This window comes from Hyaena hyaena, unplaced genomic scaffold, assembly GCF_003009895.1.
Source record: "Hyaena hyaena isolate Hyena2069 unplaced genomic scaffold, ASM300989v1 scaffold_315, whole genome shotgun sequence".
NCBI classification, from domain to species: Eukaryota; Metazoa; Chordata; class Mammalia; order Carnivora; family Hyaenidae; genus Hyaena; species Hyaena hyaena.
The window spans coordinates 121,629-147,069 of record NW_024080948.1 but is presented as its reverse complement, the minus strand read 5'-3'; the positions used below and the strand labels follow the sequence as shown (position 1 = coordinate 147,069).

The window sequence follows — 25,441 nt, the reverse complement described above, 5'->3', positions numbered from 1 at the left end:
TTAGGTACACACAGTAAAGTTTATTTTGGTGCATGGTATACTTCACTCCATTAAAAATAAATTAATCAGCAAATTCCTGCCTGGCTCAGCTCTGGTTTATGTAAATAGTGCCCAGCTGTAATGAGTTACAAGGTGTTATTATCTCACACACACAGAGGAGGCTTCACTCTAGAACTCCGCTCGCAACAAAAGCATCTTAAATAAACTCAGAGAAGGCGGTCTGATTTGTAATGTTTTCACAGAAGTGGGATATACCTCACCCATATAGAATTTCTTTATATGACTCATTTTATAGCAAGTTAAATGAAGGAAGTTTGATGGGGGAAGGAGGGGCAAGATGGTTCCCCGCCCCCTTCCTTCGGTGCAAAGAAAATCCCCCAAGAGATGACCCATACTCAGGGAGGAGGGGACTGACTCTCAAGTGCACAGACCAAGGTGGCTCTGTAGCACATGCTCCAGAAGTTAGGAAAGAGCTAGAAAGCTGGGCATGGGGCTGGGTCCTGGGATGGTACAACTAAGCCAGAAAAAAATATTTTCCTCTTCTCCCCAGTATCTCACATAAAGGAGTCAAGAGAGGAAAAGACAGCATGTCCCTCACCCCATTCAATGGGAAAGTGACAAAGGGCCCTATGTTCTTGGGGCTTCTTTCCAAACGACTCAGGATATGACAAGCCCCTTGGCTATCAGAAGCCTCCTGGGTCCCAGAGGATGGAGCCTGGCAGGCTATGCCTTGGCCAGAACAGTGACATCTCCATGAACTGGAGGCAAGAGCAGCAGCAGAGGTCCTCCTGACCCTCTCCCCATCCTGTGTCTGAGCAGGGTGATGCTCCTCAGCTTACAGCAAATGCCATCTCAGATAAGTTTCTAAAAACACCCTGGAATAAAGAGCCATGGCAGAGATATGTCTGTCTTTTAATGGCCAACTCAACCCTATGGCTCAAAACCAGAGGACAGAGTGTGGTTACCCGTTTTGACTCAGCAGCATTCCAAACTGCTCCTTGGCCATGGTGGGCCCTTGGTGGAAGTGTCCCCTTTCTAACTTACCCCCAACCCTCTGCAGCCTTTGGGAAAAGCTGTCAATCACATAGTTACTGGAGGGGATCAGAGGAGTGTACTGGGTAGCTCTTGCTCAGGGCTTCTCGTGAGGGAGAGGATGTCTCAGAAGAACTACGGGTTCTCCCAGCACTGTACCCCACCACATCAGACTCCTGGGCATACTAAAAGGAAAATCAATACAAATGGGGCCAGGTATTTGACAGATGCTGTTCAAAGATCAGTTCAGGCCACCTTCTGCAGGGTTCTGGGCCAAACAAGCACCTCTCTTCTGGCAGTTCTTCAAAGTCAGCTGGCCAGCTGTTCAGAAGGACCAGTCCATCAAAGACCCTCATCGTTATAAGTTGGGGAATGGGGCTTCAGGACACTCTGAGGATTCTTCTCCACTAGAGGGCGCCAGCTCACCTCCCCTGTCAGAAGCAGATCCTCACCATTCATGGAGTCCAGGTACTGCATCTGCAACAAGGAGAGTAAGAAACAGAGGACAGGGACAAGGACAGGAGAGACATGAGATGGCAGAAGGAATCAGCCTTCCAATGGAGAGGGTGGGGAGGGGGTCTGTGTGGGGTTCTGATAATACCAGCTCCCAGGTCAGTGGGTCTCTAATCTCAGATTATTTCCTTAAAGAGAGTTGAGAGAAACTAGTCACTGGGGAAGCTCATTGGGAAGGCTTTAGAGAATTCCCATCACACCTCTAATAGACCAAACAGACACACTTTCTGGATTGCAAGAAGACATGTATTTGGGATGTGTGCGTATGTGGTTTTATCTGTCCATTCAGGGTAGTGATATTATTTAAGGTGAGCTAATTCCCTTCTCTGAGGTTTAAGTCTCCTTGTCTGAAAGAGGGAATAGTAACGTGTACCCCCACAGGACTCATGAAAAGATTAAATGCTGTAACTGCTAGTCACTGGAACTTTTTCTGGGGCCTTGACCACACGATTAATGAACTACCATGCTTCCCAGTGGGCCCAGCTTCACCCACTACGATGACTGGCAGTTTATCTCTCTGAACAGCAATGTGGAGAAGGGACACCTGTGATGGAGAATGGGCGCAGCCGCAGGGAGGGTGATGTTGGGCAGTTCCTCAAGAAGCAGGTATCTAATGAGAGGCCAAGTCTCAGGAGATAAAAGTGGTCTCTGGAAGGATTCCCCATGCTGCTGCTAGTAAGGAGAAGAGAGGAATGAGAAATGCTTTCAAGTAGACAGGCAAAATTTAGAGTGGGAGCGGGATCACATCAGGAGTGAGCACTACATTCAGAAAGATGAGGCTCCATGTGGGGTGAAAAGGCATTTGGGAGAAAAGGTGAAGGGGCAGGAGTCCAGAGGCCTCATCTTAGGCTTTGGATCATCCTCCTTTCCAAGAATTCCTTCATTCCTGTTGTTTCACCTTCAGGCTGCTGACCCTCAAACCCAACCTCAGTCTCTCACATATGCCTCAGAGGTCTAGATTTCTACACATCATGCTGTCTCCCAATGCAAGGAGAGCAACTGACCCATTATATCCCCTAAAATACACTCCTCTTTCCAACAACTCCATTTCTATGCCTAATGCAGCCATTCTGCCCATCTTCAGCATTAAAAATCTCAAGATAACCACTGACTGGGTACTTGGGCTACCCACCAGACCAACCAGGATCATGGCACAGGACTAATCTGTTCAGGGTCCCTCTTGGTCTTTCCTAAGCTGCTAACTTATACTGAGTCTTGCCTTTTTTTTTTTTTTTTTTTTTTTGGCTTTCCACAGCCTTTGTTTTTACCTGTACCACATCACAGACTGACTGATTCCAGGGTTAGCCTTGTGCCTGACTGGCTTCCTCACCAAACCGTAAGTTGGCTGGAAGGTAGGTCTGGGTCCTGTGAATCTCTGCTTTCTCAACAGAGTGCCTGGCACAGTAGGTACTCAGAAGTTTTGCTGACATAAGCGGGTCCCCATCAAAGTTCCCTGCTTCCCTAAGAGCCCCATCACTGTTTTTTTCTGTTGCCTGCCTCTCACTAGACAATATAGGATTTCTTCAAGAGGCACTGGTGTGGTGTGGTAACTCCTTCTTTTAGGGCCCTCAGAAAGGCTCCAGCTGTGCCCTTATTGTGGCCTCTGCCACAAGCCCACCATGACAGATGGAAAAGTTGGGCTGGTCTCTCAAAAAACACAGCATTTGCTTTGCCAATTGCTACTTCTGTCTAACAGCGACTCCAGTCAACAGTGAGTCTCAAGAGTTCTCTGTGGGTGGAGCCCTCTGGCCACAGTGCCTTCTTCCAGCTCTAGCAGATTTGAAGAATGGTCAAACAGAAGGCCTGGCTTCTGGGGTTCTCTACCCTCTGGGTCTGAAGAGCCCCACTGTGTGGTTTTTCCAGCCATCAACAAGCTGCCCCTGCTGGCTTCTCCCCAAGAGCCAGGGCCTAGCCTTCCCCTCCCTAGCTGCTGAAGGCTTAAAGGCCATGGACACAGGTGAATAAGAGAATAACTGTGGGGTGAGGCCCCTTCAGCTCCAGAGGCCAAGCCCATGAAGCAGAGATGTGACTCATGGGACAGCCTGAGCTGATGAGCTGTCTGAAGCAGCTAAGGCTTCTGGTGGCTACATGAATCACCAGCTTGGGGTTCTAGGCCAGCTGTACAGGCTGACTCATTGGGAGACCCTGGAAAAGCCTCTAAGCTCCTCTTCCCTGCCATTCAGCTCACTCATTTATAAAGTATGGATTTCCCATCAATACAGGATCAAGGGGTAGAGACAGCAAGAAATAACTTTCAAGAAAAACTATGTAGTGAAGCAGTCGTCACTCCAGAGTTTTCTCGTAGAAGCTCTGGTGTCAGGGAGCCCTGGGGGACCGGGGGATGGGGGATGAAGTAGGAGGACACTGCTTGATTGGGGATGGAGGCTTGAGGGTTGTTTGTGGAATTCTGCCTGGAGTCTACTTCTGCTAGAAATGAGGAACAGGAGACATGAACCTTGGAGCTTCAATGTGGGCACAGAGCGGGCTACAGTGGGTGACCACACTGTACCCCATTCCCATATCCTACAGGACTGTGCGCACCCAGGGTCTCCCACTGCACTGGGCACACAACAATCAAATGTGTAGTGAATGAACACCTAAAAGTGTTTGAAAGCAGATTACTCAGCGCCTTTTCTTCTTCTGTCCTATTCTCCACCCCCTGCCGAGCTCATGGTTGGATACACAGAAGCTGTTCTCTATCAGTGCCTGCTGCAGACATGATGTGGTCACAATTCCCTCAGACTGGCCTCTGGGAATTCATGATCCTTTGAAAGTCCAGCATCTACAGACCTCAGGAAGGACTTGCTCTTTCCATGAGCCTCTGGAAGAGGTGGAGGGGTGCTCACCTGTTTCCTCACATACTCCACCAATAATTCAAGCTGTCGAGGATCTTCACATTTCTGGTTGAAGAAGGTTCTCCAGAGTGCAGCAGCTAGCCCATGGTCATCTGAAAGGATCCCCTGGAACACAGAGGAAAATTGGTCTCCTGGGGGCACAGCAGAGCCATAATACAAAAGCTGGGGATACTGTAAACATGATGGCAAGCACAGCATTGGCTTGAAAGGACCTTACAGATACCACTAAATGGCCTTGTGGACCTTATATACACTACAAGAAAGAACGGGTCAGCTAAAATGTAGAGCCAGAAGAGGAATGCAGAGAGCATCTGGTCCAACCCTTTCATTTCACACAGAGGAAGGACACGAGAGGCAGAGGGGCCAAGTGCCCGGCTAAGATTGATGCAGAGATGGGGTTCGTGTCTGGTCGCCTTCCCAGGCTACAGTTTCCTCTACTCTCCTGCACTGTACTTGACCCAGCAATACCTGTGAGGCCAAGAAGAGAAATGGTGGTGCATAGTTCCCACCACTGTCCACAAGGAATAGGCACAGAATATCCTGAGGGGATATTATCCCCCAGAAACAGAGGTGGGCATACACTGCACCTTCTCTTTTAGTCCAAGGGCACACATCTGCAAGGCAGCTGGCTCTCAGGGAAAGAAACCAGGCACCTTGGCCTCACTGTCGCCCATCTCTGGGTTGGCCATGGCTGGTCCTGTCTCTCCTCAAGCAGAGGAACAGGCTGTTCAGCAGAGCTGTCATGGGCCACAGAGGGAATGCTCAGAGCCTGTGTGCATGTGTGGTGCCTAACACTGTCCTTCGCAGCAAAGAGGGGGGCTCTGTTGGGAAGTCCAAATACCAGAGACTAATTGGTACTTGGCTCATGGACTAGGGCCATTTTCTAGCTTGGACCTCTAAGGGAAGGAGAGGAGAGGGTCCTGCTTCCTGGGGTTAGGGTGACTGAAGGGAAAGGCCCCAAGAAGTTGGCTCTGGTCAGGTGCCAAGGTAATGTGGAACCAGACAAAGCACTGGTTAGGATTTACAAGTCAGAAGGCCGGATCAAGTACTGGCTCTGCTACTACCAAGCTCAGAGATGGTGGGTAATCCAATACACCTGAGTCTCACTTGCTCATCTATTAAACAGAGATGAAAATGCTTGTCCTATGTATAGCATCTTTGCATTATAAAAGTGAGATTGTGTAAAAGTACTTTGTAAAGTGTAGTATGTCAGATACCAAGACCAGGAGCTTGCTCTGGGCAGGCAGCTGTGGATGTAGCTGAAACAGCAGTGAGATCTAGGAATCAGACCACCTAGGTTCAAACGGCAGCTCTGTCACTTGATAGTTATGTGGTCTTTAGAAAGCCCTAGTCCTTCCTGAGCCTCAGATTCTCATGAGCTGAACAAACACAGTAAGACCCAGCCCATACGCTGTTGTGAGAATTTGGACATAATGGCCATGAAATGCTCTGTAGATGGCAAATCACTGCACAAAGACCCTAGGTTGTGTATGTGTATTCAATGTGGTGCTGTGGGCTGGCCCCTAGGATATGGCGGCATCTGAGGTCTGACTTCAGGCCTGCTGCCAAGGGCCAAGTCCAGTATGGGGTGCTGACAGTTTGGTGGAAAAACATTCCACCTGTTCCAAATGCTCCCTGCTAAAACATCCCTACAATGCCACAGCTTAAGAGACTGTGCTGGCACAATGGCTGAGTCAGGAAAACCAGCTTCTTCTGGTAGATGGGGACAGGGCCCAAGGACAAGCTCAGGCACATCACTGTTCTCCGAGCTATTTGCTAACACAACAGGCTGCCTGTGTCTGCAGTGCCCTGGGCACATGCTGGAGTGCTGCTGGCAGCAACCAACATGTGCTACATGGGAAGGAACAGGCGTGGGAGCAGGTGTCATGAGGACTTAAGAGAATGAGCACAGAGCACAGGACAGTGAAAGCTCTGGGAGCCATGGCCTGCTGCAAACAGGCACCCTTGGTAATGGGTGAGATGGCTGGGAAGGGGCAAGTCCATAATCAGTCAGAAAGAAAAGGATGACTCGGGACTCAGATTAACAGTGATAACAACCTGACTGTTCCAGACTGTTAAGAGTTCCTTCACATAGCTGGCTCCTAATGCCTATGTATAATCAAGAAGAACAGATATTATCCCCATTTGAAAGATAAGAGGTTTAGAGGTTATCTAAATAAATGGTGATAGACTTAGGACCAGAATGCACTGGTGAAGTCAAGGGATGGCACCTGACTAACTCTGGTTAGGATGCAGTACTTGACAGAGTGGGAGTGCAGTAAAAATGGCTGAATAAATCAATAAACCCAACTTCAGCCTTCTTCCCACCAAACCACCAGAAAGTCAGAGAGAAAGGAGGAAAGGAAAAAGGGTACTTGGCAGCTAAATATTAGTTTGCACAGCAATTTCCCCACCATCTACTAGGGGGCCTACTTATTTGCCCTCGCAACACAAAAAAGCAGCATCCTTCAGAGATTAGGACATCTAGGCCTAGAGTAATTGAAAGGAAGCCTGTGTCTCGAGGGCCCCAGTTATGATTAAGGGTTCGGAATAGCAGTCTCACTCAGAGAAGACTGACCTGTAACACCACTATGTGCTTTTAGCATGTTGCTGAGAACACAGAACCACAGCAAAATGGTCTCAACCTGTAGGCAGCTTGCAACCTGGTTGAAGGGATAAAGCTAGTGCACACCGAATAGCAGCACAGGATTAAATCCTGGAAAATGAACAACCGCCACTCTGTATAGGGAGACTCCAACGTACACTCCGTACATGGCTGGCTTCTCATTATTCAGTCTTAGCTTCTAGGATACTGTATTTGTACTAAGATACTTATTTGCTTGTGTACTTGTTTACTGTCTATCTCCCCATTAGAAGGTAAGTTCCAGTGGGAAAGAACCACACCATGTTTGTTTTATTCACCAGTATATTCCCAGCGCATCCCATGTGGTAGGCATTTAATGTATACCTACTAAGGGATAGATGGATGGATGGATGGATGGATGGATGGATGGATGGATGGATGGATGTTGAAATCCAAAGTAAGCAAACATAGATTTAGAGAGGTCAGGGAAAGCTTTGTAGAAAAGGAGGCCTGTAAGAATAGAGAACATTTAGGGAACTGCAGGACATTCTAAGCAAGAGAGAATATATTAGTTCACTGAACATTTATAGAGAGAATATCTACAAGGTACCAGGCCTTGAATCAGGTCCTCAGGCCCAAAGCTGACAGACTTGGCTACTGCCCTCCACATCTAGTTGTCCAGGAGTCTCAGTCAGGCCCAGCATGTCTGTGGGGCAGTGCAGCAAATGGCCTCACTTGGAAAGGTTACACACTAGAAAGCAATGGGAGATAACAGTGGATAGGACATGTTTCGTTGGGGACCAGTGACAAAAGGCCTAGAAGTTCCATGGAGGAATTTGGGCCTAGCGGAGTAGAAAACAGGAAATATCCAAAAGTGGCCAGGGTCAGGGCACAACCCAAGCAACATTCTAGGAAAAGGGTGCTATAGAACTAGAGCACTGTCCAATGGAACTTTCTGTAACGATGGAAATGTTCTGTCCAGTAGAGCAGCCACCAACCACATAAAGTTATTGAGAACCTGAAATGTAACCAGTGGGACTGAAGTTTCTATTTTATTTAAGGAATTTAAATCAAAATCGCTGCATGTGGCTAATCTTGGACAGCATGGCTCTAGAACCCATGATTCACAGGGTGGTCTGCAGAGGGCTGCACCATGTTCACCTGCCACTTGTCTGCCACGCAGAATCTCAGGCCTCAATATGGACTTGCTGAGTCAGAATCTGAATTTTACCTTGGTGATTTGCATGCACCTTAAAATTAACCTAGGGAACTTTCACAATAGATGCCCACCTAGGCAGTTAAATTAGAACTCTTGAGAGACAGGGCCCAAACAATGGTAGTATTTCTAAAAAATGTCCCAGGTAATTAGTATATTTCCCAAACTTTCCCACTCTAAAGAGTCACCTTGGGGTGCTTGCTAAAATACCAGGCCTCATTCCTATTAAACTGAAACCTTCAGAGAAGTGCTCAAGAATTTGGTCTGAAGAGCTCCCCAGGTGCTCTTGTGATCAGGCACGTCTGTAAGATGTCTCTGTCAGGATGGACTGGGGTAGGAGGGGCAGAAAAGAAACACAATTCAGAACACCTTTATTAATATTGGTGAAAGGAATTAACTGAGCTACATGCAATAAAGACCTCAAACAAATGCTAACTTATAGAGAGTTCTATTTTGTCAATTCTAAGTCTCATTCTTCTACACACTGTAAGCTTTCTGAAGTCAGAATGTAACTAATTTAACAATTAATGTGTAGGGGTGTCTGAATGGCTCAGTCGATTAAGCGTCCGACTTCAGCTCAGGTCAAGATCTCACGGTTCGTGGGTTTGAGCCCTGTGTCAGGCTCTGTGCTGACAGCTCAGAGCCTCGAGCCCGCTTTGGATCTGTGTCTCCCTCTCTCTCTACACCTCCTCTGCTCACACTCTGTCACTCTCTCTTTCTCAAAAAATAAACATTAAAAAGAAAAAAAAAAACACGTGTAGATCTAAGCAGTGTTTCTCAACTCCTATCCCACTCCTGCAAGGCTCATGTTCAATCAATGGTATGTGTGGTGTGCAATGGTTCAATGTGTGGTATGCAATCTAAATTGCTCTCTGATAACTAAAGATATCTGGTGGACTGAGAATCAGGATCCTAAGCAAACCCCTTAATTTTCTGGTAAGTTTATCTCTTGGCTTTAATTATTATCTTCAGGCTAATGACATTTCCTTCAGCCTGAACTCCAGTTTCCTACTTACATCCTTTATGCATTTTCTCCCTTCCTCATTCTTCCCCTACCACATGCCAAGTACCATGCTACCAGGCAGTAGAAATGCAACCATAGTAGAGCCTGCCACTACCCAGAAGGAGTCCCCACCCAGCCAGGATGACAGTTAACACTAATGCAGCAAGTGCTAGGGTCCAGGGCAGGTGGAAGGAGCCAAGTGGGGGAGGTTCCAGGCCTGTTTCCCAGAAGAGGTGATGCTTGCATTCAATCTGGAGGTCACCACAAAATGAACATAAGAGCACATGTTTTGTTAAACAGATGAGGTATGATGAACCCTGGCAGTGCGCATATAGGTGTCCATCATATCATTCTTTCATCTTTTGGATGTGTTTGAAATTTCCATAATAACAGTTGCAGGGAAAAGATGAGACATGTGCTCTAACATGGATGAAGCTTGAGGACATTACACTAAGTGAAATAAGCCAGGAGCAAAAGAATAAAACCTGTATGATTCCACTTACATGAGGTACTCAAGAGTATTCAAATTCATAGAGAAAGAAAGTAGGTGGTGGTGGTTACTAGGGCCTGGGAGGAGGCTGAGGGAAGAGTAAGGGTTTTAATGGGGACAGAACTTCAGTTTGGGAGATGGAAAAGTTCTGGAAATGGATGGTGGTGATTGCTGCTCAACAATGTAAATGTATTTAAGGCCACTGACATGTGCACTTAAAAATGGTTAAATTTGATAAGACAGATCTAAATGTTCTGATGTGGACATATGTCAGAGATACACTGTTCATTGAAAAAGGCAAGGTGCAGAATAGTGTATGTAGTGTAACTTCCATATGTGTAAAGAAAATAAATATATAAGTGCTTGTGTATGCAAAGATAACATCTGGAAGGACACCCAATAAACTATTAACAAAATTTTCCTCTGGGGCAGGGAATAGGGCAGGAGAGAAAGGGGCCTTCTATTTTCTACTTCAACCACTTATGTACAGTTTATGAGTTTCTGATATAGTTTATATTGCTTTTATTTTATTTCATTTTTTTAAATGTTTTATTTATTTAAAAAAATTTTTTTAATGTTTTATTTATTTTTGAGAGAGAGACAGAGACAGCATGAGCAGGGGAGGGCTAGCGAGAGAGGGAAACACAGAATCTGAAGACAGGCTCCAGGCTCTGAGTTAGCTGTCAGCACAGAGCCCAATGCAGCGCTCGAGCCCACGAACCAGGAGATCGTGACCTGAGCTGAAGTCGGACGCTTAACCAACTGAGCCACCCAGGCGCCCCTGTTTTATTTATTTTTGAGAGAAAGGGAGAAAGAGTGTGAACGGGAGTGAGAAAGAAGGAGGCACAGAATCCAAAGCAAGCTCCAGACTCCGAGCTCTCAGCAAGAGCCTGATGTGGGGCTCAATTTCATGAGCTGTGAGATCATGACCTGAGTCAAAGTCAGTCACTTAACTGACTGAGCCTCTCAGGCACCCCTATATATTGCTTTTATAATTAAAGTTAAAGGAGACTGTGGTATGTCTGGCAGACCATGCTGTTTACATGTGTATGTCTTCCTGGCTGAGAGAGTGACTGATTTTGCCTTTGTCCCTACATCCCACAAGGTCTCAAGAAATGCTACTAGCTGAATGATTTGACCATATTCTATAGCATTCTCTTTCCCAAGCACTAGGCAAACTGCTGGGCAGAGTCATTCCTGTTGCCAAGTCAATGAAGATGAGGAAATAAATACTAAGCCATAATGGTGGGTAGTGATGATATGTCCCCTGAAGGTTTCCTCAGTTTCTCATCAAAAGTCTTTGTTGGGGGAAGCCCATGTTCTACTTAAGGCTTGGCAAATGATCTTACCTCATCATATCCCAAGATGGCTGCATAGAAATTGTTTGTCATAAGGATCATGTTCTTCTTCAGGATATAAGAATTAACCTACAGAAACAAAATGACAGAAACAAAAGTATGAAAAAAGGAGGAAAAAAACAAAAAATATGATTTTTGCCTCTTAACTATCATAGACTCTTAGTAAAAAAAAAGAGAGAGGGCCCCTAACAGGTCGAACTGCTAGTCCATCCTCATTTCCCTGATTTGTCTAGATTCCCCCAAATTTGACAGCTTCTTTCAGATTTTGATCCCAAATTACACAAAGCAGTAAGTCACTTTCGTGAGCTGAGCCACAAGTACGTTTCAGGCTTTGTGCTAAACCCTATGAACACAAAGTGTAAGAAATGTTTCTAAGCTGGAGGAGCACACAGGCCAGTATGGAAAACCAGGTATGTAAAAAAAAATTAAACTATAATATGTTACCTCAAATTCTATTCCAGAAGTGGTGAGCAATAAATGAATTTTAGTACAAATGATCTCTCCTCTGGGAGTAGGGGAAGAGTTCTCTGGGAGGTAAGACTTATGTGGACCATGAAAGACAGAGTACATTCTAGACAGAGGGAACATGGTGTGTAAAGATGCAGAGGCAGGGAAGGAAATGTGTGGGGAGTACCAAGAAGGAGAATGGGAAGAATGCTGGAAAGGTACAGTGGAACCAGGTTAGGAAATGTCTAAGGGCCACTGAAAGGAGCTTGTGGTGGTAAAAGACAGAAGGAAGTTGTCAGAGGTGTGAAGAGGAGGTAGAGAGGCAGGACCATGAGAAGGGAGGAGAAAGGAGAGCCCCTGAGGCTGTAGAGGAGGAGAGAATAAGTTGGGCTGAAGTAGTAAGACTATTAACCTTATGAGACTGCCTTGAAATACAATTGCAGTGAGACCACTGACACTCAGGAAGAACAGCCAGGTGAGCCCTCAGAGTCTAGACTGCAGTTCACCAAATGTCTTCAGTAGACCCCCAGACCTCTAGGAAAATGCCTGAGCAGGGGGGTCCCTGTTTCATTCCTTGCTGGGACCCCAGCAGAAAGCCTGGTGTAATGTGCAGTACCTGCAGAGTATTTAAACTGACAGGTTTTAGAAACAACCAAAGGTATAAGGAACTTTACATGGAGAGTAAGGTTTGTGCTTAACAATCCTGACCATTTACTGAGCACCTGCTATGAGCCACATGCTGTTTAGACATTATCTCCTCTGACACTGGAACTCCGGTAGGTTTGCTATAGTCACACTTTTATGGACACAGAAAACTGGGCCTCAGGCAGGTAGAGTGACTGGCCCAAGGTCCCACAGCAAATTAATGATAAAGCTGAGATGAGCATCCAGGTCAGTTTGATTCCAGAGTCCATGTGCCTTACATTTCATCAGGTGCCTGCCTTCAGGATGATGATTTTATTTTGGATCATAAATCAAAGACTGATTGATTTAATCCTGTGGTTCATAATTGGGCTCTGAAGAAGAGCAGAAAGGAGTAGTGTAAGGACCTGCATTTTGTGAGACAACGTGGGTTCGAGTTCTAATTCTGCTATATTCATAGGATGTCATCTTGGGCAAATCTAATAACCATTCTGAGTCTATTTCCTTGCCTTTCAAATGCCCTAAACACATCGCTGGGTTTAAACAGCAAATGAATTAGCATGTATTCATTCATTAATTCAACAATGTATGCTGAAAGCCTCAGTAAGCTGTAAAGTGCTCTGCCAATGCAATGAATTATGAGTAATACCTTCTGGTTTGTTTACAGAAAACTAAAACCAGTTCCAATAGTCAGGGATAGTTTTCAGAAAGGAAGAGAGAATGGTGAAGCTCAAGACTGGAAAATGTGAGATTGGATGCAGCTGGTAGTACAATACACACCCTTTCCCCCCTACCTTCAACCCAAGCCAAATCAGACCTCCAGCCTTCATGTTCCCAGAGCTCTATGTCCACACTCTTCCTCCCGGATGCGCAGTACAGTTTAGAGCTGCTTATGTACCTGTCTCTCCCACTAGTCTGTGAGCTACTCAAAGGTCATAAGAAACTCTATCTGATTAATCTTGGCACGCTTGACACCTAGTCTAGGGCCTGACCCAGAGCAGGATTTAAGACTGGTAGGCGGATGACTACATCCTTACAAGGCCCTGAACGCCACACACACTATATTCCGTCCAATGACACCCTTTTGTTTCCCTTTTTTTTTTGCTGCTTGAGTACCCTACATGTTTCTGAAACATCAAAAATATGTACTAACTTCTTACCGCACCGTCTTCCAGAATGGGCTGAGGCGAAGGATGAGTCCAGAAACAAGCCAGAGCTAGAGTTATTTCCTTCTGAAATGTGAAGATAGGACTACAACCCAGACCTGCTGATATCCATTTTGGGGCTCTCCCTACTCCCATACAAGTTATTCTCCTAATTGTGTAGGAAAACTCAGAGCCACAGACAGAGTCAGAGATGTCAAACACAAAGGCATCTCTCAGAGGTAAACATTCACTGAACGTGCTCAGCAGAGATGGTTTATGTGTTGTGTCTAACTAGTAAGCTGTAGAGCTGGAAGGCCCTTCAGAGATCACCTAGCTCGATTCCTCTGAGGAAATAGTGAACTGACACCCAAAAAGGGGTAGGGACTTGTCTGAGGTCACACATAAAGTTACTGTCAGAGCCAGGCTTAGAACCTGATTTCTAGATGAGTGCTTTACCTACTTCACCATCTGTAGGGCATTTCCAGGGATCACCAACACATTAATCTGCAAACCTCAGTTTCCAGCAAGATCCAGTTACAAACAAACACACTTTCTTCTCCTGGGATGCACCTGCAGTCTGGCTGGCTATGACCCAGGAAGAATGGAGAGCGAGATGAGAATTCCCTATTAGCAAAGCTCCGCTACCATATTCTAACTCGAGTGACCTGTATGTAAGCTGCCTCTCCCTCTCCTCTCTGGCTGAGAGATGGCAAACAGCCACAGCTAGGAATGGCTTTCAGATATCATCACCCAGGCTGAATTAGATCATGAAAAGGGCCCTTCCTGGAAGAGGGTGGAAGCTTGATCAGTGCAGACACATGATCTGCAGGCAACAGGTGAGCGTGAGTGAGAACAGCTTCCTGAACTACTGGACTCACCCCAACGGGCTTTCTAGCCAGTCCACCGGCCATGGGGAGCTAGATATTCCCTCCAATGAACCTCTGTTGGGATTTTATTCCCTCACTGAAGCTTTTGTTTGTTGGTGTGCAGGCTGTGTGTCCCCAGTGCCAGACGATTCTGTAGGGAGCGCCCTGCACATGATGAATACACAGGACAAACCAAATGAGATAGCACTGCACTGTTCTCTTAGTAAACTCTTATCCTTTTCATAATGCTTTGCTTTTCATAAGAAACCCATATATACAGAATCACCACTAGGAAAATGTTCCTTTTATATCAGTTACTCATATTTTCCCATTTATTTAAGCTATTAAAATTCATGCAGATATTTTATAAGCCATCAGGATTTGGTGACTGGTATTACTGAATGTTTAATAATAGACTAAACAGAAGAAATCAGAGGGTTAAATGATGACTGCAATTCCTGTAATGACTTAATTAAATTTTTATTGAGTACATAAACTATGATGTCATTTCTAGCCAACCATGGGTCTGCTTTCCCAGCATGTCACAGGGTGGGAGCACTCAATAGGAGGCGAGGCTAAATGAGCAGCAAGTCTCAGCTCAAATGGGGAGGGGAGCAAGTCTCATGTAACACACTCAATAAATTATCCGTTCATTTTTAAACAAAGTCCATGAGTTATAATATATTTGCCATGCACTTTTTATGACATAATAAAAATGTTACCTTAAGGATTACTTAACACATACTACAAATGTTATAGCAGAGGCAGGCACAAGGGGCAAAGAAAACAAACACGAGCAGGCCAGGGACGGGTCCTGGAGTTTACGTCCCAGGGGGGAACAGCACAGTATATTAAAAAGGGAATGCCAAAAAGGGGGTGGGGAGATGCAAGAGTTCAGGGTTACTAATCAGCAGATTAATGAATGAGACAACCAACAGGGAACACAAGTAAAACAATAATGAATCTTGTAAGGCACATATTTAATTAATATAGTATTCTCGAGGAGGAATATTAGCTTTAAAGAGATGCCAGTTCATTTGAGGCCAATTCACTGCCCTCTTTCCCCTTTTTGCTGTTGCTGCTCTTAAAAACGTTTATGTGACTGCTTAACAGAGGAACCAGATTATGTGGATGGAGGGAGTGATGGAGGGTCGGATTTAAACTCCTCCATGAGCTCTACAAGGATCTTTGTGATCTGGTTCTTGGTCATCTTTCCTGCCTCACCTCCTCCCACCTCCCCAATTTCAGCTCACCCTTCAGTCAGAGTAAACTATGTGCTATTTCCACAAACAGGCCTTGCTCTCTTAAGTATACTGCCACTGGGAATCTTTCTGCCTTCTTTATCTACTGGGATGCTAACTCCTTCTTATCATCTAAGACACAGTTTATAAATTATACTTTCTGCAAAGCCTCCTCTCTCCCCAGTCTATGGTGTTTATCATGCACCAAGAACTAAGCTAAAAGATCCATGCATGTGAGTTCACTTAATCCTTCCCAGTGACTAATTCTGTGAGACAGGTACTGTTACTATTCCCACTTTAGAGAAGAGGAAACTGACATTTGGGAAGATAGGAAACAGTGGGTCAAGATTAGAACACAGAGCAGTCTGACTCCAATGATTATCTAAGTTGGAACAAACACAAAAAATAATGTAGCCCCCTCTTCATGTACCTACAACTTAGGTTATCTGTAGAGGCAGGAGTAAGAACAGCTAATATGGTCTTGGGTAAACACATCTCAGAGATTCCCAATTCCAATGGTGGCTAGTGATGGGTCATAGGATGGGTCATCAGTGGCCAATCACTGATATCCATCAGACATTGCTAGTAAGCTAAGCCTCGCTTCTGGGAAAACCGGGAAAGCAATGGTGTGACTGTGGTGTTAGAGGACAGAATAGAAGAAGGCTGGTATGGACAACACAAGAACTGATGCACATGAAAGGTGAGAATAGCTTTGCAGCTACTGGCTTGAGGCAAAGCTGCTAACAGCAACAGGCTAATAAGAATTTGTTGGAATGGGGGAGCCTGGCTGGCTCAGTCGGTGGATCATGTGACTTGGGGTTGTGAGTTTGAGACCCACACTGGGCGTAGAAATTACTTAAAAAATAAAATCTTAAAACAAAAACAAAAACAATTTGTTGAAATGAATGAATGATAAAAGGGGGCTAGAGTTGCTGACTACAGCATAAGGAACATACCAAATTCATCATAAAGCTACAACACAGTACAAAAGATTGCAGGTCAGGTCTTTCTGGCAGTCAGAAATACCATCTGCAAGGATGCTTTCCAGTGTCAACACCATGGGCTACAGTGATTGCATGGCAATAGGCTAATGTGCCCAGATCATCGGCCAGTCTATTAAATTTAATGTTAGAAATGCTCACTGTGCAATATTATGTGAAACACACAGAAATGAGTGAGAATAGACAGAAAGAGAGAAAGGCGATATGGAGAGACCAAATACATGGGTGCATATACCTCACTTACTTGCATTATGACTAAATGACCTACCAAGGCTCTTTTAGCAATGACCACAAAATATAACAAATAAAATTCTGTGTGTGTGTGTGTGTGTGCGTGTACGCACGCACGTTAGGCAGATCCAGAGAAAACTGTATTAATTACCAAGAAAAGGAAAAATAATAAAACATGAAAAGATGGACAGTTTCAATGTCTTCTTCCCTCTTTAGAAAACGATATGAACATCTGTGTAAAGCATATTTCAGCTGTGAAAAAAAGCCAACCTAAAACAGGAGATAATCCTTACGTCTCACTTTAATAAATCATTTCAAACTTTTAATGGCACAGGGAAGCTTGCTACACTGAAATGCCTACTTAAAATTATTTATTTACTGGGACACCTGGGTGGCTCAGTTGGTTAAACGGTTGGTCGACTATTGATTTCAGCTCAGGTCATGATCTCAAAGTCATGGCTCCGTGCTGAATGTGAAGCCTTCTTAAGATTCACTCTCCCTCTCTGCCCCTTCCTGGTTCTTGCACGCTCTGTCTCTAAATACATATATACATCCATACGTAATATATTTATTTATTTACTTACTTACTTATTTACTTATTTATTTAAAAAATCCCAGTCTTGCAGCTTGGAATATGCATATTAAGATTTGTATAGCCTGATCATGTCTTTAAAAATAAGGTACGTGGTTTGGCAGGCATACCTGCCGAACCACTGGCTTTAATTTCTGAATGGTTATAAAGTACAGGAGTCTTTTCCCCAGGCTTGGAAAACAGCAAAACAAGAGCCAGCCATCCTTGAAAATTACAGTCATTTACCCATTTGACAAGGCATTCAAACACCTCAGTAAGTCTGTATCTACGATGAGACGAGGGACATTATGGACCTGGGATAATCAAACTACCCACACCAACTGAATTTCTATATCAGGACATACAGATAAGAGGAAGATAGCAGCTTTAATGTACTGTGATTTCTGAAGTTTTTGGCTGCATCCCACATGACAAATCTCATGCATACTCCAGTTATAGGGGTTATATTAACATTGGCTTGAAAGAGTCACGTTTAACAACAGCACTGACAGCATAAAGTCCTAAAGGAAATCATTCTGGGGTTCTCCACTGAAAACCTGTACTGATAATAATTATGATAGTGGCGGTGGTAGCAATGAGCATACATCACCTTTGATTTGATAATGTGTTCATATATACCATCTTATTTGTGCCTCATAATCATAACTTTGTCCTTCTAGGAGCTCACAGCTCCTACACTCTATAAACAAGAAAACAAAAGTTCAAAAATGTTAAATGACTTGCCCCAAAGTCATACTCTGCTTTTGACAGTGCTAGGACTTTTATCTCGGACAGCTGGTCCCTAAACCCAGTGTCTTCTCTAAAATGTCACACATTTCTGCTTCTGATGAATCATATCAGAAACGGAGAAACCATACAAGCAAAAAAGTTAAAATTGCTAATTTTGATACTTTGAAAAACAAGAGTAAAATGCAAACAACTATGAATTATTGAAACGTTATCCTAGAAACAAGACAAGATTCAACAAAGTCTTGTACTAGACAATACACAATAGCATGTTTAGGCAAAACTAATAATAAATAACAGGATGAAGGAAGGATTTGACTACATATGTAGTCATAATAAAATCCCAGAGCAGATCTCTGATCATGAACTGATAAACGAGAAATTTTTAAAGTAACGTGGACATATGAAAAGGAATTCCATATACAAAGGTGAAAAAATTTTCTTTCCTCTATTACTATAATGGTCAAGAGTCTTTGTTTTAGCCACCATATTTAAGAATAAACATGGAGAAACCAGGGAAATTTCAATGAAGAATATCAGACAGGTATGGTCACATTGGGTTGTCACTGGTCACAAGCCAGGGCATTCATGATTCTAAGGACGAAAGAAACCCCAGAGGCTGCACCATGACTTGGCCTGGTTGCTTCCATCATTAACCTCAATGGATCCGCAGATCTTGGAAGTACTACTCTAATACTGCCTGAGGTAAAAACCATTCACTCTCTACATCCCTTCCTTAGGGCCCAGACCTACCCCTCCCCAACTCCATATCAGTTGGCAGGCTGCTGACCCTAGAAACTTGTCCCTTCATCACAGAGATGGGCAGAGGAGTCCCAGCTAATCTAATTGGATTTTTGCTTCTGAGCAAAGATAACCAAAGATAAAAGGCAGCTAAAGTTGGATCATCCCAAAGAGACTGTACTAAATTCCTGTCAGTAATATTACAATCCCTGAGCTTCCTGAGGCCTATTATTAAACTCTCCTTTCCATTCTGTAAGCACTAGTTAGCCTCCAATAAATGCCTCTGTTTGCTTAAATTAGCTGAAGTCAGTCTCTGTTGCTTGCAATCAATGGATATATTGTCATTCATCAAATCAATAAAATCTCTCCATAACAATATAATAATAACATTAGCTAACATTTGTTGAATGCCAATCATGTGCCAGCAACTGTATTAAAAGCTTTTAATCTTAAAAGAGGGTACAACTGTCCTCCTTTTACAGAAGAGGCCTCATCTCATTTTCTGTGAAGTCTTTCAAGTTCCCCAAAGCTGTTGCTTTTTCCTTCACGTGGTTTTTTAATATTTCCACCAGGAAGGCATACTGTACTATTTTAATAATCTGTTTATAGTTTGCCCCCCATAGTCCCCCACTGTGAGCTCCTTGACGGCAAAGATGATGCACTGCTCAGCACATGTCTGCAGAATGAATCAATATAGTATTTCCTCTTAATTACCTCTTCAATTTCCTCATAATTCCTCCCTAAGTATATAATATAGAAATTCCTCGTAACTACCTCTTGTATTACTGATGTCTATCCACTTTTACAAATTTCAAGAAAGCTCCCTTGAGTACAAAGATTGAATACAAGGGTTTGGGAAAGAGCTGAGCAGGTTTGTGTACATGCTGCTGCTTTCATGGTTTCCAAACACCACTGTAGCCTGAAGAGGCCCAACTCCATCCTTTCAGTGTCCTCACATGGCCTCTAAAACCCCACACCTCTCTCAGAGCAGTCTCTTCCACTGGAATATTACAAGACCACCTCTAGTTCCATGACTACCATCTGCTAACATTCTAGACCTGAAGTCAAAATACTTATACCAAATTCTGAAGTAAGAAGGAGAGCTTCTGACTGAACAGAGAAAGAAATTCATGATTGTTGGGGTAAGAAAACACAAAAGTGGGCTGCTGAGTTTTTCCTCTCTCACTGGTCATTCTTTTTTTTTCTTTTTTTTTTTAATGTGTATTTATTTGTGAGTGAGAGAGAGCAGAGGAGGAGCAGAGACAGAGGGGTGCAGAGGATCTGAAGCGGGCTCCCTGTTGACAGCGGAGAGCCCAATGTGAGGTTCAAACTCACCAACTGTGAGATCATAACCTGAAGTTGGATGCTTAACTGACTAGCTACTCACATGTCCCTCTCACTGAACATTCTAACAAGAAAATAGTCTCTCTGAAGTGGAACACGACAGGGATGTCCACTTTCACCACTGTTGTTTAACATAGTGCTGGAAGTCCTAGCATCAGCCATCAGACAACAAAAGGAAATCAAAGGCATCAGAATTGGCAAAGAGGAAGTCAAACTTTCACTCTTCGCAGATGACATGATACTCTACATCGAAAACCCGACAGACTCCACCAGAAGCCTACTAGAACTGATCCAAGAATTCAGCCAAGTTGCAGGGTACAAAATCAACGTACAGAAATCGGTTGCATTTTTATACACCAATAATGAAGCAACAGAAAGAGAAATCAAGAAACTGATCCCATTCACAATTGCACAAAAAACCATAAAATACCTCGGAATAAACCTAACCAAGGATACAAGAGATCTGTATGATGAAAACTATAGAAAACTTATGAAGGAAATTGAAGAAGACACAAAGAAATGGAAAAACATTCCATGCTCATGGATAGGAAGAATAAATATAGTTAAGATGTCATTACTACCTAAAGCACTCTACACATTCAATGCAATTCCAATCAAAATTGCACCAGCATACTTCTCAAAACTAGAACAAACTATCCAAAAATTTGTATGGAACCACAAAAGACCCCGAATAGCCAAAGTAATACTGAAAAATAAAACCAAAACGGGAGGTATCACCATCCCAGACTTCAGCCTCTACTACAAAGCTGTCATCCTCAAGACAGTATGGTATTGGCACAAAAACAGACACATAGACCAATGGAACAGAATTGAGAACTCAGAAGTGGACCCAAAAGTATACAGCCAACTGATCTTTGACAAAGCAGGAAAGAATATCCAATGGAAAAAAGACAGCCTTTTTAACAGATGGTGTTGGGAGAACTGGACAGCAACATGCAGAAGAATGAAACTAGATCATTTTCTCACACCATGCACAAAAATCAACTCAAAATGGATAAAGGACCTGAACGTGAGACAGGAAACTATCAACACCCTAGAGGAGAAAGCAGGAAACAACCTCCTTGACCTCCACCGCAGCAACTTCTTACTTGACACATCCCCAAAAGCAAGGGAATCAAGAGCAAAAATAAACTGTTGGGACCTCATCAAGATTAAAAGCTTCTGCACAGCCAAGGAAACAACCCAGAAAATTAATAGGCAACCAACGGAATGGGAAAAGATAGTTGCAAATGACATATCAGATAAAGGGTTAATATCCAGAATCTATAAGGAACTCACCAAACTACACGCCCGAAAAACAAACAACCCAGTGAAGAAATGGGCAGAAGACATGAACAGACACTTCTCCAAAGAGGACATCCAGATGGCCAACAGACACATGAAACGATGCTCAGCATCCCTCCTCATCAGGGAAATACAAATCAAAACCACACTGAGATACCACCTCACGCCAGTCAGAGTGGCTAAAATGAGCAAATCAGAGAACTCTAGATGCTGGCGAGGATGTGGAGAAACGGGCACCCTCCTACACTGTTGGTGGGAATGTAAACTGGTACAGCCCCTCTGGAAAACAGTGTGGAGGTTCCTCAGGAAACTAACAATAGAACTCCCTTATGACCCAGCAATAGCACTGCTAGGAATTTACCCAAGGGATACAGAAATGCTGAGGCATAGGAGCACATGTACCCCAATGTTCATAGCAGCACTCTCCACAATAGCTAAAACATGGAAAGAGCCTAAGTGTCCATCAACAGATGAATGGATCAAGAAGATGTGGTTTATCTATACCATGGAATACTACATGGCAATGAGAAACAATGAAATCTGGCCATGTGTAGCAACATGGATGGACCTTGAGGGTGTTATGCTGAGCGAAATAAGTCAGGCAGAGAAGGACAAATACCATATGTTTGCACGTATAGGAGGATTAGGAGGAACTTGACGGAGTAACAAGGGGGAGAAGAAGGGCGGAAATGGTGGGGGAAAGGGAGAGAGGCAAACCATGAGAGACTCTTGAATGCTGACAAAAACTGAGGACTGATGGATGTGGGGGGGAGGGGGGGATGGGCATGAAGGAGGGCACTTTGGGGATGAGCACTGAGTGTTATGTAGAAACTAATTTGACAATAAACTATTTGTAAAAAAAAAAAAAAAAAAATAGTCTCTCTGAAGTGAACAGGCTAACCTTTACCAGACCTTTGATCCCTGCCTATTCTATAACAAGTGCTATGGAAGAGTAACTAGGAAACTTTCTAAGAAGTGCCCCTCTGCTACACTTCCAAGTTTAAGAAAGGGCTTATGCTCTGCTAACAAGTGTCAGTGCATAAAGTTTTGATCAGGCTTTGGTTTTCTGTTGTTAAGTACAAGGTTTGGAAAGTGAAAACAGTTTATTAGTGGTCATTAGTGGCCAATAATCAAGGTAGAGCCAATCTGTAAGACAATTACCTGAAGTATAAGCAAAGGATAATTCCATTCACACCTACTAGTATGGCTATAATATTTTAAAAAAGGAAAATAGCATGTGTTAGCAAGGATGTAGAAAAACTAGAACTCTCATGCATTGCTGGTGGGAATGTAACATAGTACAGTGCTGTGAAAAACAGTTTGATGATTTCTCATAAAGTTAAACACAGATCAACCCTTTGGCCTACTAATTCCACTCCTAAGTATATGTCCCAAAGAATTGAAGGCCGAGACTGGAACAGATATTTGTACACCAATGTTCATAATTGCATAATTTACAATAGCCAAAGGGTGGAAACAACCTAAGCATACATCGACAGATGAAGGGATAAACAAAATGTGGTATCTACATGCAATGGAATATTATTTAGCCCTAAAAAGGAATGAAATGGATATATGCTACAACACAGATGTACCTTGAAAATATTACACCTGACGGAATACCTCGGACAGAGAAGGACAAATATTGTATGATTTCCCCTTATATGAAGTACCTAGGATAGGCACGGAGGCTACAAGGAGTTGGGGGAAGTGGAAATGAGGGAGTCTTTGTTGGGGATGATGAAAAAATTGGGATAGACAGGTGATGGCTACATAGCATTGTAAATACATTTAATGCCATCAAATTGCACACTTATGAATGGTTAAAATGATTAAGTATTATGTTATGTATATTTTACCACAATAAGAAAACAGAAAATTCCAATTATAAATGATTCTTGTAACACAAGAATTTCAATCTGTGACTTAACCATGTACATACATTAAAGCCTCTCTTATAATAGCGATCCCATTCTGAGCAGTAGTATCATGAGTAACTTCTATTCCTTGCTAGACCATAAGCTGTCTGGGTGCAGAATTCTATACTGCCTTGTACATGTTCAATAAGGATATACTGAATGCCTACTATATTCAAGGGATTATGGTACAGTGTGGACATGAAGGATGAATGAAACATAGTACCTATCCTGAAGAAGTCTGTGGTCTCATGTGAAAGACACACCACACAAATGACTGTAACACCTAGCACACTGTAAAAAATAGCAATGGTGAGTCTCAGGGCTAAGAGGCTTCAGAGATGAAGCAACATTTATTATATTAGGTATTAAAGGGTGAATGGGGATTATTACTTTTCAGACTGAAAAAATGGTTATGTGCAAAGCCACAGAGAAGTGAACAAATAACTGCATTTTCAGAGAAAACTTTGTAACAGAGATGCCATGATGAGAAGAAGCAGAAGGCAGAACTGGAGAAAGGCAGTCAGTGTATGTTTGACTGGAAATGGCCCTGAATGCCACACAAAGAAGTCTAAGCACAGGGAAGTTGCATGGACAGATTTATTTCTAAGAATTAACCCTAGAAATATAAAGTACAGACCACAAAGTTGGGGGAAAGACCAGAGGCAGGAATACCAAAGGAGGTGGGGCACCTGGGTTGCTCAGTTGAGCATCTGACTCTTGATTTCAGTGCCAGTCATGATCCCAGAGTTGTGGGATTGAGCCCAAGTGGGGCTCCACACTGAGCATGGAGCCTGCTTGAGATTCTCTCCCTCGGCCCCTCCCCCACTGCTCATGTGCACTCTGTGCACATGCACATGCTCTCTCACAAAAAAGGGGGGGGGAATACTAGAAGAGGTTGCAGCAATGGTGTGAGAGTTGGTAAGAAAATGAAAAAGCATAAGTGGCAACAGGAATAAAGAGGGAAGAATGCTTTCAAAACAAATGTCTATAAGAGGATCAGCAGTGGGTGTGGAGGGGAAACGGTGAGGACGCCATGACTTGCACATAATCAGACCTCACTGAATGCTAGCTGAAAAAAGAATATAACAGTTACATGTAATCATAAGCTGATGACTTTCTGACCCTGGTAGCACTAAGGGCAGACAACCAGTCTTGTAGGGTTTTGGCAATCACGGTGCCCTCAATGTCTCCTATGTTGTAGTAATGGAAAATCTTACTAGAACAAGATGTAATATGAGCAAGATGTGTACTTAGCTTGAGCCCAGCAGGCGTCTCCAGTGGAGCGGGAGTACAGAACACCAGGGCCTAGAGCCTGATCCCCGTTCCCAGTAATCTGTTCACTACCTGTCAGGGGATATCATTCTTCTGGGGCCTCTGGATTCTACCTGCAGTCACGTGGTCTGATTACTGTCAGCAAGATGCTGATGCACCTTAGGGTTCCAGAGATACTTGCAGGCTCCCAAATGCACCAGGGACCTCATGACTGTACTTATGACTGCAGAAAAGCTGCAGGCACAATGTTGCTTTTTAAATGATTTTTTAAAAGTTTTTTTTAAATGTTTATTCATTTTTGAGAGAGGGAGGGAGGAAGGGTAGGAGAGTGGGAGAAAAAGAGAGAGAGAGAGAGAGAGAAAAAGCATGAGTGGGGGAGGGACAGAATTAGAGGCTCCAGGCTCTGAGCCATCAGCACAGAGCCCAACGCAGGGCTCAAACGCATGGACCACAAGATCATGACCTGAGTCGAAGTCCAATGCTTAACTGACTGAGACACCCAGGTGCCCCTAAATGATTTTTTATTAAATTTAGGCAGACTGGAGACTGTGGAAAACTACAAGATGCTTGTTCCCCATCAATAACCAGCCATCTCAAAAACACAGACTTAAAAATGAAACAGATGAAAATGGATAATTAACAAATTAGTAAGTTCCTTGCTAACAGAGTCTGGGCACTGTCACTTGTCCTGTGTGCTGAGGATCTAAACATCCCAGAAGACCTGGAGGCAATACTGAACTCACTGACTCCAGCCACAGTCATTTCCTACTCAGCAATTCCAAGATAGATATCATGTTGCCTGGAAAACATTTTCTGAGGATCTATGCCCTTCCAAATCTTGAGATTTCTAGCACTTTTACAAAATAGTCCTGTCTTCTCCTTCTCTGCAGTAATAGGAAGCAAAAGAGACAGGCCACC

The 25,441-nt window shown here is 43.6% G+C and overlaps 1 protein-coding gene across 1 annotated transcript in view; it reads right to left on the bottom strand.

Moving 5' to 3' along the window:
* Positions 1-25,441, bottom strand: part of LOC120242800 (ubiquinol-cytochrome-c reductase complex assembly factor 1) — a 101,535-nt gene continuing 76,094 nt past the window's right edge. The window contains exons 8-10 of the mRNA XM_039248742.1: positions 11,043-11,120; positions 4,392-4,505; positions 1-1,509 (exon numbers count right to left, since the gene is read on the bottom strand). Of these exons, the coding sequence (XP_039104673.1) occupies positions 1,375-1,509; positions 4,392-4,505; positions 11,043-11,120 (327 nt within the window). The 3' untranslated portion in view covers positions 1-1,374. The remainder of the gene's footprint in view (positions 1,510-4,391; positions 4,506-11,042; positions 11,121-25,441) is intronic.